This window comes from Periplaneta americana, chromosome 10 (assembly GCF_040183065.1).
Source record: "Periplaneta americana isolate PAMFEO1 chromosome 10, P.americana_PAMFEO1_priV1, whole genome shotgun sequence".
Lineage (NCBI taxonomy): Eukaryota > Metazoa > Arthropoda > Insecta > Blattodea > Blattidae > Periplaneta > Periplaneta americana.
This window is the reverse complement of record NC_091126.1, coordinates 139,683,272-139,695,862: the sequence shown is the minus strand read 5'-3', so window position 1 is coordinate 139,695,862 and position 12,591 is coordinate 139,683,272. Positions and strand designations below refer to the sequence as shown.

The window sequence follows — 12,591 nt, the reverse complement described above, 5'->3', positions numbered from 1 at the left end:
AATCACATCTCATCTCCCTCAAATCGATTTTAATATTATCCTCTCATCTACGTCTCGGCATCCCTAAAGATCTTTCTCTCTTCGGCCTCCCAACTAACACTTCATATGCAATTCTAAATTCGCCCATACGGTGCTATATGTCCAGCCCATCTCAAATGTCTGGATTTGATGTTCCTAATTATGTCGGGGGAAGAATACAATGCGTGCACTTCTGCGTTGTTGTATAGCTTGTAACTTCATCCCTCTTAGCCCCAAATATTTTCCTAAGAATCTTGTTCTAAAACATCTTTAACCTCAGTTGCTCTCTCAAAGTGGGAGTCCAAGTTTCACAAGCATACAGAACCGGTAATATAATTGTTTTATGAATTCTACCTTTCAGATTTTTTGAGAGCAGACTAGATGACAAAACCTTCTCAACCGAATAATAACAGTCATTTCCCATATTTATTCTGTGTTTTGATATGATATATATTTCTTCACAGCACTTCTTTACATGTAATGGTGTACCTCAAATTTCTGTATCCGGTGCAACCATTAACATATTATTACAATAATACATTATTTGCAGTACACGTCTACACACATAATCCCAATTCCGCTATGAACTTTTTTTTATTACCTTTGTCAATTTCCCCTTCAGTATTTCCCTACATTTCATTTGCTATTCTCTATTTGTTCATTAATCCTAATATATCGAATATTATATACTCCTTTCACACCCCCCTTTTCTTCTAACTACTGTTCACTAAAATCTCAATTTCAATTTTTCTCTATAAATTATCATATTGAATTATTTGCCTATTTGTTCTTTGACCTTTTATTCAATTACTGTTCCAACATTCAAATGTTAGTACTAATTTTATGCTGACACTTGTTCATTTCTCTAAACCCTTTCTCACTATTTTCACTCATTTCTATTTGCGCTCACTTTCACTTTCACACTATTCTGCTTACACATAATCCATTGTCACTATCCTCACTTCCTATAAATACTTATATTTTATTTTACACATCTGCTTATACACTTTCTCTCTCCCCTATACTTCTCGATCTTTTGCAGTTTCACTATACTTGCACTTTTTGATCACAACCCAACTTTTTTTTACACATATCAAATATCTCTGCTAAATCCTCAACTGTTGCAAATTCTGACCTTTCTTCACTGTTCGTCTCTGCCTTATTTCTGCCTTTGTCTTTCTTTCTATTTATTTCTTCTTCTATTCCTCTTTTATTTTCCCCCCACGCTTTCACTTTCACATACTAGATTTCCACTTACACTTGCACCCTTATTCTTTACACTACTTTCTTCCCTATCACTTCCTGACTCCTGGTTTCTCTTTTTATCACCCCTCGCCTTTTTTCTAGCACCCGTGTTGTTTGTTCCGTTATTGTCAGCATTCCTTCTGGAGTGCATCGTATGGAGACTAGGAATCCGCTTACGTTGCACGATCACGTTACTGTTTTCTTCTCCTTGCTGCGCCAACATCTTTACACTTCCTCGTACGTCAGTATGTGGGTTCCTGAACTCATTACTATTCACTCCTGTTACCATGTGTTGATCTGCGACAATCACTTGTTCCGTCCTTGAAGTTGGGATGATTTTCTTCCACCATTCATGCTCCTTCCCTCCGCTTATGTGGTTAACGTCGACCCTCTGTTTTCTTCTCGTTGTTTCCCTCTTCAGAGTTGAAATATGTCCACTGTCCTCTTTCGTTCTTCTCGTTAGTCCAAATTCTGGATGATCTTCATTCCTCAGGCAAAACTCCAGATCATACCATTTTCCGTTCACTTTCAGTTTATCCTCGCACATTTTAGCAAAGTGACCCTTCGCCCTCGCTGCTTTCATATAAGGTAGTAGCTGTTTTCTTCTATTTCTTACTTCAAATGGCATATCTGTTTCCACTCTCACTCCTGAACCACAGAGCCGTCCTAGGTTTTTCAGAATAGCTTCCTTTACTTTTGTATTCCTAAAGCTCAAGAAGATAGGTCTTTTGGTCCCGTTCCCTAACTTGTACGTATGGTCGACATGTTCTTCTCTCAACTCGATATTAAAGATCACTTCACATAAATCTCCACTTTCTCAAAGGTATCCATCTCTCTTTCCCGGCCCCTTTCTTCGACCCTGAAAATTATTAAGTTGTTTTTCCTCATCTTGAGATCGTAGTCACTCATCTTCTTCTTTAATTTGTTATTCTCTGCCATCAACTCTTCTATCTTTTCACTGATGTTTTCTACTTTTAGTCTTAAATTTTTTAAAGCCTGGTTCTTCATTCCTACTTCTACTTGATTCAAGCCTGCATTATTATTCCTTTCCTCTCTACTTAATTCACTTACTTTATCATTTTCTGATGTCTCTTTCTGTAACCACTGTTCCATCTTCTCTTACTGTATTCTTCCTCAGGCCAATAGCCTTTATACTGTGTTAGCGAGTTGTGCACACGCGACTGCTCTCTCCGGCGTTCTGCTGTAAACTGTCGTTATTCTATGTTTAATTTCCTCCCGAGTGCCATTCATATTTCTTACTGTTGCTCCAAGGTATTCGAATTTTTCCACCTCTTCAAAGAATAAATTTCCAGTTTTCATATTTCCATTTCGTACAATATTCTGGTAAGGAGGCATAAACATATACTTTGTCTTTTCGGGACTTACTTCCAAACGTATCGCTTTACTTGCTTCAAGTGAAATTCCCGTGTTTTCCCTAATAGTTTTTGGATTTTCTCCTAACATATTCACGTCATCCGCTAAGACAAGTAGCTGATGTAACCCGCCCAATTCCAAACCCTCTCTGTCATCCTGGACTTTCCTAATGGCATACTCTAGAACAAAGTTAAAAAGTGAAAGTGATAGTGCATCTTCTTGCTTTAGCCCGCAGTGAATTGAAAAAGCATCCAACAGAAACTTATCTGCACGGACTATACTGTACGTTTCACTAGACACATTTGAATTAGTCGAACTAGTTTCTTGGGAATAGCAAATTGAATAAGAATATCATATAAAACTTTTCTTTTAACCGAGTCATATAGGCCTACCTTTTTGGAATCTATGAATAACTTATGTACTGTACCCTTATACTCCCATTTTGTCTCCAATATCTGTCGAAAAAAAAATCTGATCAATAGTCGATCTATCATGATAAAAAATTCGTGCTTGATACGAAGATGAATTGTTACAGATATTCTTTCACGTGAGTTACGAGTACCTGAATATTTGTGCCAAGTAAATAGTGTGAACAAGATGTAAGGTTCAAAACTTAGATGCTAATGAAAACTGAGAGACAAAAATATTTTAAAATGATTAGAAACTCTTTGTTCCGAGATCAACGTTGAATAAAGATAAATATCAGGTTTTATATTAGCATAATTGATCCTGGCAACAAAATATTGTAGGAAGAATTAACGTAGATTTCAGTCACAGGTTTTTTTTATTATCACACGCGTATTCGGAATTGGTCTATCTTCATTTAGGTACATTATTAATAGATCGAGACTTATCTTTCTTCCATGTTTTCTTTTCCTGTTAAGTCTCATATATTTTGCGCGACTGCTTCCTGTAGACTGTTTATTTGCGTAACATCACACGCTTACAGTTTCTAAGGCTATTGTGTCATCCACTCAGCGTAGCATTTGCGTAAGTCAAATAAAATTGTTTCTAACTCTTAAAACGTAAGATATAGGTCAAAAGTATTGCATTTTGAAAAGGATGCAGTTATTAACGTTTGTCCCGATCCGTCTACTACTGTTCAGCCGTAGCAAACGTTCGAAAATACGTAAAATTAGAAAAAGTATTATATCAGCTTTGATTTATGTAATGTCATATTTATTTATTTATTTATTTACTAACTTGTTTATTTATTTACTTACTTATTTATTCTGGTAGAGTTAAGGCCACGAGGCCTTCTCTTCCATACTACCAGAAGTTAAGTGACAGTAAAGAGCATAACTTTTTCAGGAGGAAAAATAAGTAATTAAATATAAATAGGCCTCTAGAAGAAAATTAGATAATTCGGTAGAAAATGTTGGCGCATATGATGACTTCAATTTCATCAGTGTAGATCTGTTGATAGCTAATAAACTTTTTTCTTCCCCCTGAAAAATTAAGCTCTGCACTGTGACACAGGAGGTTTCATAAAATCAACGACGATATGTTTTGAAATTATTGTTTAAACCTCGTACAATTTTATTTCTAGAATAAAATATGCATCAGGTTTGGATAGACCAGCCTTTATTCTTTCATTTCCATATTCCGTTCACCTATACTATAGTTGTAACGTAGCTGTCTCAGGATATGCTGTATAGCTGTATAGGGTAGGCCCTTGACTTGCTTCAGACTAAGTAAACACTACCCCCTTCCACTAGCTATAACTCTACCTGCTGGAAAGAGCGCTCCCCACACCATAGCTAAAACATCAGTGAATAGACAGTACAGCCGATAGGAACTGAATATACAGCGTCACTGCTGTCGGCTGGAGGACACGCGACAACTAGTTAATGTTTGTAAAGAAAGCGCAAGGACCAAGGATGTCTATCCTGATAAAGATACTTTGCCCGAGCCTTAGTTATTATCATCCAAAGACGGAGTTGGCGTCAGTGTTACGCAAATATCTATACCTTTCATTCTAGTGCTCCTACAATTCAACTTTAAAATGTAGTTAGAAATATTACGTTGCACTAGTATACTTGATTAACTTTCCCACTTGTTAATGAAGAAAAGCCAGATACGGCGACAATACTTGAAATTTACTTACATAAGTCACAATTTAAAGGAGGTCAGTGTTTACTATGGACTTGTACTCTCTGCCAGCAGTAGTTCAGTATGATAAAGATGGTTGAAAACAATCAATGAAAAGTGAATGAACGCGGGAAGTGGTGTCAAACACGCGTGTTCAAATAGTCAGACGACGAATAGCTATTCAAAGCAGAGGCGTTCAAAAGTGAAGTTTTAACTCCAACATCTGGAAAGACGAGAAAGGGGTATGCTACGTAATACTGACGTAGTAAGCACCTCCTTTCATCCCTCTGCGCAGCGGAGGGTGAGTAGGATACTCGAGATACTGGTGGCATTTAGCTTACTCTTGTAAGCAATGTCTGTGTCGAAGGCGTGTTCTTCTGGACCCATATCCGGAAAAATGAAAGGTATTTCAGAGTGGGAAGATACGTTCTTTTCTCGCGAGCATGACGGCAAGATCCAATGTCTTACTTGTTCTAAACCTTTACGTGGAATGTATAAAACTAATACTGGGTGAACAGTATAGAGCAGAACAGGTTTCACGGCCTCACGCGGCCTTGAGTCCCCACCTTCGCGCGCAAAGCCGGCCGGCCGTGAAACCTGTTCTGTTCTATACTGTTCAACAATATAAGGCGACATTACATGGCCGATTATTCTATATATTCACAATTAGAATTTAATTTCCAAATTATTTCTTGCACAACTACGTATTGCTGTAACCGACATAACACCTGGAATGTAAAAAACTAATACTGGGTGAACAGTATAGAGCAGAACAGGTTTCACGGCCTCGTGCGGCCTTGAGTCCCCCACCTTCGCGCGCAAAGCCGGCCGGCCGTGAAACCTGTTCTGCTCTATAAAGTTCAACAGTATAAGGCGACATTATATGGCCGATTATTCTATATATACACAATTACAATGGAATCTCCAAATTATTTCTTGCACAACTACATATTGCAGTAACCGACATAACACCTGATTTTGAATCCATAATTTCTAGTTACAGACGCTGCGCGAAAGCAAGTGAAGAAGAAAACATGACAATGAAAAAGAAACAAAATTACCGTAAAAAGTAAAAAGAATAAACTGAGAATGAAAATAACACTTTGGGGCCATTAAATATCTTCATTTTCAGAAACTACTTTATATTCGGCTAATTACCACATGGCTATAATTATTAATAATATTAATGAATTTACAAGTTAGTAAACGGTTGATAAACATTATTAATTTGTTTGGTTTGGTTTGTTTTGTTTTGTTTAGGTTAAAATTTTAGGGTTTTATACTGAAGAATAAAGTTTGGCTACATTATTTGCATGCAGTTATTTAAAATATTTTAATGTAAAAATTATTTTTTAAACAGTACTTTAAAACTATCTATGTCTTATGATTATAAGTTTCATAAAGGTTTGTAACTTAGTTCACGACACTAAATACGTTTTATTTTCGAACAAGAATTAGCTTTTTAAATATATCTTAACACTAATGAAATGAAATGTTTCATAGCATAACCATGGATGAATATATAATAGGATGCGAAACTTACTGAGTTTCACGTAACACATGCTAGAGGTGCTAATGTAGAAACTAATCTTGCTGCCATCTGTTGGACGGTGGAGATCTTATTACATCTAGCACCGCACCAAGTAAAGAAAACAAAAACTTATTACTCCACGCATTTAGCAGCGCACCTGGTGGCGAAAATGTTAAACTATGCAGAAAATATTCCTTCCCTCCCACCCTCGTCGATATTCTCAACTAACCCAATTTAAAATAAAACATTTACATTTTTATTTCTCACACCATCTTCCACTGGAAATTCTTACCGGAGACAACAGGAAGATAAAAGAGGCGATCTATTTTACACTACCCAATTAAAATATAACTAGTGACAGAAAATAAAGCAAAAGGTTAGATAATTGGGATTGTATTCTTTGGGTATTTAGTTTACAGCGAAATGGAAAAGTCTGCAAAAACTACTTAGATATTTCAAATTATTACATTACTATTACTTTACAATACATTCAACACTATTTTTACAACGTCTATAAACATTACTGTTTAACATACACTGCTTATACACACATAGTATCACTTTATGTCAACTCATTAGCAAGTTTCTGGCTGCCATCTTGTCTTCTCGAGCATCGTCTGTTCGTCTTGATCGAACTGATAAATAAAGAACTCTGGGCAATCTACCCAACACGTAACTCTAATGTTCACCACCCACGACGTCGGGCGCTGATCATCTTATTTGAACCCCCTTCCGTCAGATGGTGCTGACCGCAGCTTCGCATCCTATTATATATTCATCCATGGCATAACTTTGTTCCATTTATGGCCATCTTAGTGACTAGACACATAAACTCTCATCAGCAAAACACTACAATCCATCTTTGCCTCAGTTCTTTCTTCAAATTGCCTCCCACCCTACACGCCAGTTACCTGTGTGGTGCGGGATGCATTTCTTTGAATGTCTCCAGCTTATCGTTTTGAGCACGTCTGATTTAAAGGCATATTTTAGTTAAGGTCTAGAAGATGATTTGGGTTTTAAAATTCACACTGAGATTTGATATCTTTTATTAAAACTTTCCATTTCAGTTTCTACTCCTTTACAACTTTTCAAAGGTGTGTTCGAATTGATGATTTTGAAAGGTTCCCTTGTCATTAAGACTGGCCAATCCTTTCTTTCACGGAAGCTGCAGTGTCTTCTTAAAACAGTATACAATTTGAGGACAAATGTTTTATAGATAGTTTGGGAGTAAAAAGGTGGTGCCAAAATGACTTTGAGAACAGAAACAAGGGATTGCAGACATTTTGTTACAGCGTTAATTGCGCCACATCTACATCTGAAGTTGTCAAACACATTTTTGCCTAGGCACCAGACTTGAAAATGGTTCACTCTTTCCATAAGAGTGCTTTGAAGGACTCAATTTACCATACACTATTCCAGGATGAAGAAATCTTAGTAAATCACATGATTACAGCAGAAGTGGTCCAGATTGCTCCAGGTGTCTATCAGAAAAAGAGTCAATCTTGTTGCGCCGTTTTGTTACTTTCCATAAGATGACTCGGGCTAATTTACTATATATTTGTTAAAACATATTATGTATTAAAGGCATTCATTTGCGACTATAAATTGATTTTATTTTCATACGTATACCCACAAGTACATTCTAAAAATTTTGCACCTACAAATTTGATGCATATTCCACATTCCTGACCTCAATCTGCTTAGTATGGTAGCTTCTTTTCACTTCCAAATTTCGTATAGTTCTTTTTCTGCACCATACTTTGAGAGAGAACAGTGGCTAAGGATGTTTGAGAATAAAGTGCCTAGGAAAACATTTGGGACTAAGAGGGATGAAGTTACAGGAGAATGGAGAAACTTACACAACGTAGAACTGCACGCATTGTAAAAAATTATGCTTTATTTAACGACCCCTGCAAATGTCGAAGTTATAACAGCGTCGCCGGTGTGCCGGAGTTTTGTCTCGCAGGATTTCTTTTACATGCTAGTAAATCTACTGACATGAGCCTGGATCGACCTGGATCGGATTCAAACCCGCAACCTCGAGCACAGAATGCCAGCGCTATACCGACTGTGCTGCCCAGACTTACCACGCATTGTATTCTTCATATAATATAATAAATTAGGAACATTAAATCCAGACATTTGAGATGGACAGGGTATGTAGTACGTATGTGCGAATTCAGAAATGCAGGTAGAGTATTAGTTGGGAGGCCTGGAGAAAAAAACCTTTGGGAAGGCCGAGACGTAGATGGGAAGATAATATTAAAATGGACTTGAGATAGGTAGGACATGATGCTAAGGATTGGATTAATGTTGCTCAGGATAGAGACCGATGGGGAGCATTTGTGAGGGCGTAATAATCTCCGTAAAAGCCACTTGTAAGTATACTAAACTTAAAGATCCGTCAATCTCAAATCGTTTTCCTGCACTCTATATACTGGAATTAAAGATCCGTTTGCTTATCTTGGAAGTATAATTACCCAATCGGGAAGAACATCGGAGGATGTTATAAAGAGAATTAAGAGAGCGAATGCTATATTTGTACAACTGTACTCTGTCTGGAGAAATAAATATATCTCCAGAAACACCAAATTAAAATTTTTTTAGAAGTAATGTCAAAGCTGTTCTTCTTTATGGATCAGACACTTGGTTCTCAAATAAAGCCATCAATGTAAAATTGCAAACCATTATCAATAGATGCCTGCGAAGAATTTTGAACATTTTTTGGCCAGTAATAATAAGTAATAAAAATTTATGGAGACTGGCAGATGAAGATACAATTGAACTACAAATTAGAAGGCGCAAGTGGAGGTGGATAGGACATTCGTTAAGGAAACTGAGGGAGATTATTGAAAGACAAGCATTAGAGTTGAATCCCCAAGGAGCCCGAACAGTGGAACGCCCAAGAGGTACCTGGGGGAGATCTGTGAGAGAAGAGGTTGAGAGCACTGGAAGAGTGTGTAATGAGGTCAAGGCTATCGCTGCTAATCGTGTCCGTTGGAGATCTCTCATGATGCCCCATGTTCCACCAGGGAGAGAAAGGACTACTACTACTACTGCTACTACTACTACTACTACTACTACTACTACTACTACTACTACTACTACTACTACTACTACTACTAATCTGAGAGAAGATATATTTTTGTTCATTGATATATGAACCGTTCTGCTGTAAACATTTTGATATTAATTGCTAATTTGACGTTTCTGAAGCGAAATGTGACTAACATTGGTAAAACAGACTGTGATATATTTAGTAGCGTGTTACAAATTACCTGAATGGACCGCAATGATGTCCGTGTTTCAGAGCCGCGGCAGCAGGAACCCGGTCACAGGACCCACCTCGGACAGCTCTCCCGACAAGAACGGAGGAGACGGCTACACTTTCATCGACTCCAGCTTCCCGCGGAGGCCGGGAGACGTGGCTCGCCTTACTAGTGCCATATTCTCCCCTACAGGTAAACTATGTTAGTGGAATAAATAGTACTTGAGATACTAGATGTCTGGGCGGATATTCTCCGAGAACATTTTCCTACTACTCCAGCATTCATCTTATTGGTGTCCGCGTTGATTAAGCTCTTACCGCGCTGGCAGATGTTTACGAAGTTCGCTGGTTCTATCCATACCAAAAGTAGAGGTATTCGAAGGGCGATAAATTTCTTAGAATTGAGGTTTTTTTTTATAAAACAGCCCTTGTCACTTTTTTTTTTCGAAAGTTAGATTTCGATGTTATACAATAGATGGAGACTTCTTCTACCGCCTGGATATATCATTTACATGAAAATCAGCCAATGTCAAGCGTGAGGGCTTGTCAAAGATACGGTGGTTCTATAAAAATAACCCATGTCATTATTGGTTTCGACTAAAACTGCCCATGTCAATTGACATGGGTTATTTTCATTCGAATTTTGCTACATTCTAATTGATTATTTAGATTACTTCAATCCAGTATTACATTCAAATACACAACAATGCAGTTTTCAGGATGTGTTTATTACTTCCTGTAATTGGTAGTGTTTTTGTTTGTACTATTGAATAATGGCTTCTAGACAAGAGGATGCTAGTTTTCGTCTGTAGAAAATAAAGAAGATGGAGAAGAAGCAAAACATTATAAAAAGATTAAAAATACGGAGGAAGAACACACGAACCATGTTGAGAAGCATGTGGAAAGAAAAAGTATTGGCGTTTATTATAGGTAAGCAGTAAATTTCTGTAATATAAACCTTAACAAGCAAGTGTTTATTACTTAATTATTAAAATGTAAAGCATAATGAAATAATTGATAAGAAATATTATTATTAATAATTATATCATTGTATTATAATCAGTAAGATGGAACATTTTTTTTTCTAGATGCAAGAGATATCATTGCTTCGAGACAGTATACGAGGAAGATCGAGAGGCATTATTTCATAATTTCTACACATTAGATCCGAAAGATTTACAAGATTCTTATTTATCGGGGATGATTACTTTACAAGATATGAAACAGAGACTTTCCCGTAAGCTTAATATCAACCCTTCAGCAGCAGAGATCACAACGTTTGCATACAGAGGGAAGTTCCAGTATGTCGAAATGCCTTCATGGATTTTTAAGTAGGTTACTTTACGACGCTTTATCAACATCTTAGGTTATTTAGCGTTTGAATGAGATGAAGGTGATCATGCCGGTGAAATAAGTCCGGGGTCCAGCACCGAAAGTTACCCAGCATTTGCTCATATTTGGTTGAGGGAAAACCCCGGAAAAGACCTCAACCAAGTAACTTGCCCCGACCGGGAATCGAACCCGGGCCACCTGGTTTCGCGGCCAGATGCGCTAACCGTTGCTCCACAGGTGTGGATGCCTTCATGGACTTGCAAGAAATAACACGAGGGCGTCTCCGTACTATACAAGCATCACTGATGAATGCATAGATTTCACCTAGAGATTCTAGAGCTAAACATCAAAACCGACCTAAGTTTGTACCAGACGAAATTGAGCTACTTATCATGAATCATATTAGTTCTTTTAAACCTCGGCAGTCACATTACTCCATCAGAAATATCTCCCCAGAAATCCTATCTACCTAAAACCCTCACAATTTTCTTAATATACGTAATAGGTCAGAAATTCATCAAGAGCTCTCTTTTCGTCAAATGCATAATGTACTTCCAAAAATAAATTATTCTAAAATAAAGGATTTGAGAAAACTTTATGGTTTGCTAAGACCAAGCAGTCGTCAATGTTTTGAAACTCTTGGACAAGAAGAAGGGCTAGCATTAATGGTGATGTAGACATTGATAATTCAGACAACAGCATTAGGGAAGACAATTATAGATTCTAAAATTTAATGGTACTGGATAGGCGAATTACTCGTTTTGAAACGAGAGTGAAAAGTTAGCTGTTGTAATATTACAGTGAATTAATTCTGTCAAATTTGACAATGTTTGTTTTGTTCATAAATACCTAAAATAAAATATTACCAATGTTTATTACTGTAGTGCTGTGATAATTGAGTTTTGTAATAAAGTAATGTTTGTTTTGTTCATAAATATATAAAATAAAATATTACCATTATTTATTGCTATAGTGGTGTAATATTTGAATTTCGTAATAAATTAATGTTTATTTTGTTAAAAAATACATAACATAAAATATTACCTATATTTATTACCGTAGTGCTGTAATATTTGAATTTTGTAATAAATTAATTTTTTCGGCATGAAGAATATCTTAATCTATATTTTTAAATTTTCAGCCAAAAACGACCCTTGTCACACATGCCCATCTTCATTAATTTATAATAGTCATATTTAAGCGTTAATTAATGCGAATCTCATGTTACATTATGTCACATAATCTGTAGAATCATTGTCTTAAATATCTCGTTTATACTGCAGTGTATGTAGACTGTAGAAAGTTTTTTACGTCTCCTGAAAAATTAACTTTTTTGACAAGGGCTGTTTTTATAAAAAAAACCTTCAATTGCTTTCTCCAGGAGGAAAGAAAAGCTGGAAAATCTTTAGACTTAGAGCACATATGAAGAACTTCACACTGGCATTAGGCTCCAGACGAAATTTGTCGGCCATTTCTAGCCCAAGTTGAATTTCGACGCTGAATAACGCCTCCAGTTGGAAGCTTCGTTAAAATACCACTACTACCACAATCACAGCCAATAGTATTAATACAACTACGTACTATTACTCCTACTGCTACAACTACCACTACCACTTCCACCACGACCACTACTACTACCATTACTCTTACTTCTACTGCAACTGCTACTACTACCAACACTACCAATAGTACTACAAACACTACCAATAGTACTAACCCACTATCACTACCC

At 36.7% G+C, this 12,591-nt stretch overlaps 1 protein-coding gene across 1 annotated transcript in view; it reads left to right on the top strand.

Moving 5' to 3' along the window:
- Nucleotides 1-12,591, top strand: part of LOC138707741 (MAM and LDL-receptor class A domain-containing protein 1-like) — a 280,376-nt gene that overhangs the window by 185,386 nt on the left and 82,399 nt on the right. The window contains exon 8 of the mRNA XM_069837606.1: nucleotides 9,570-9,720. Coding sequence (XP_069693707.1) covers nucleotides 9,570-9,720 — 151 coding nt within the window. The remainder of the gene's footprint in view (nucleotides 1-9,569; nucleotides 9,721-12,591) is intronic.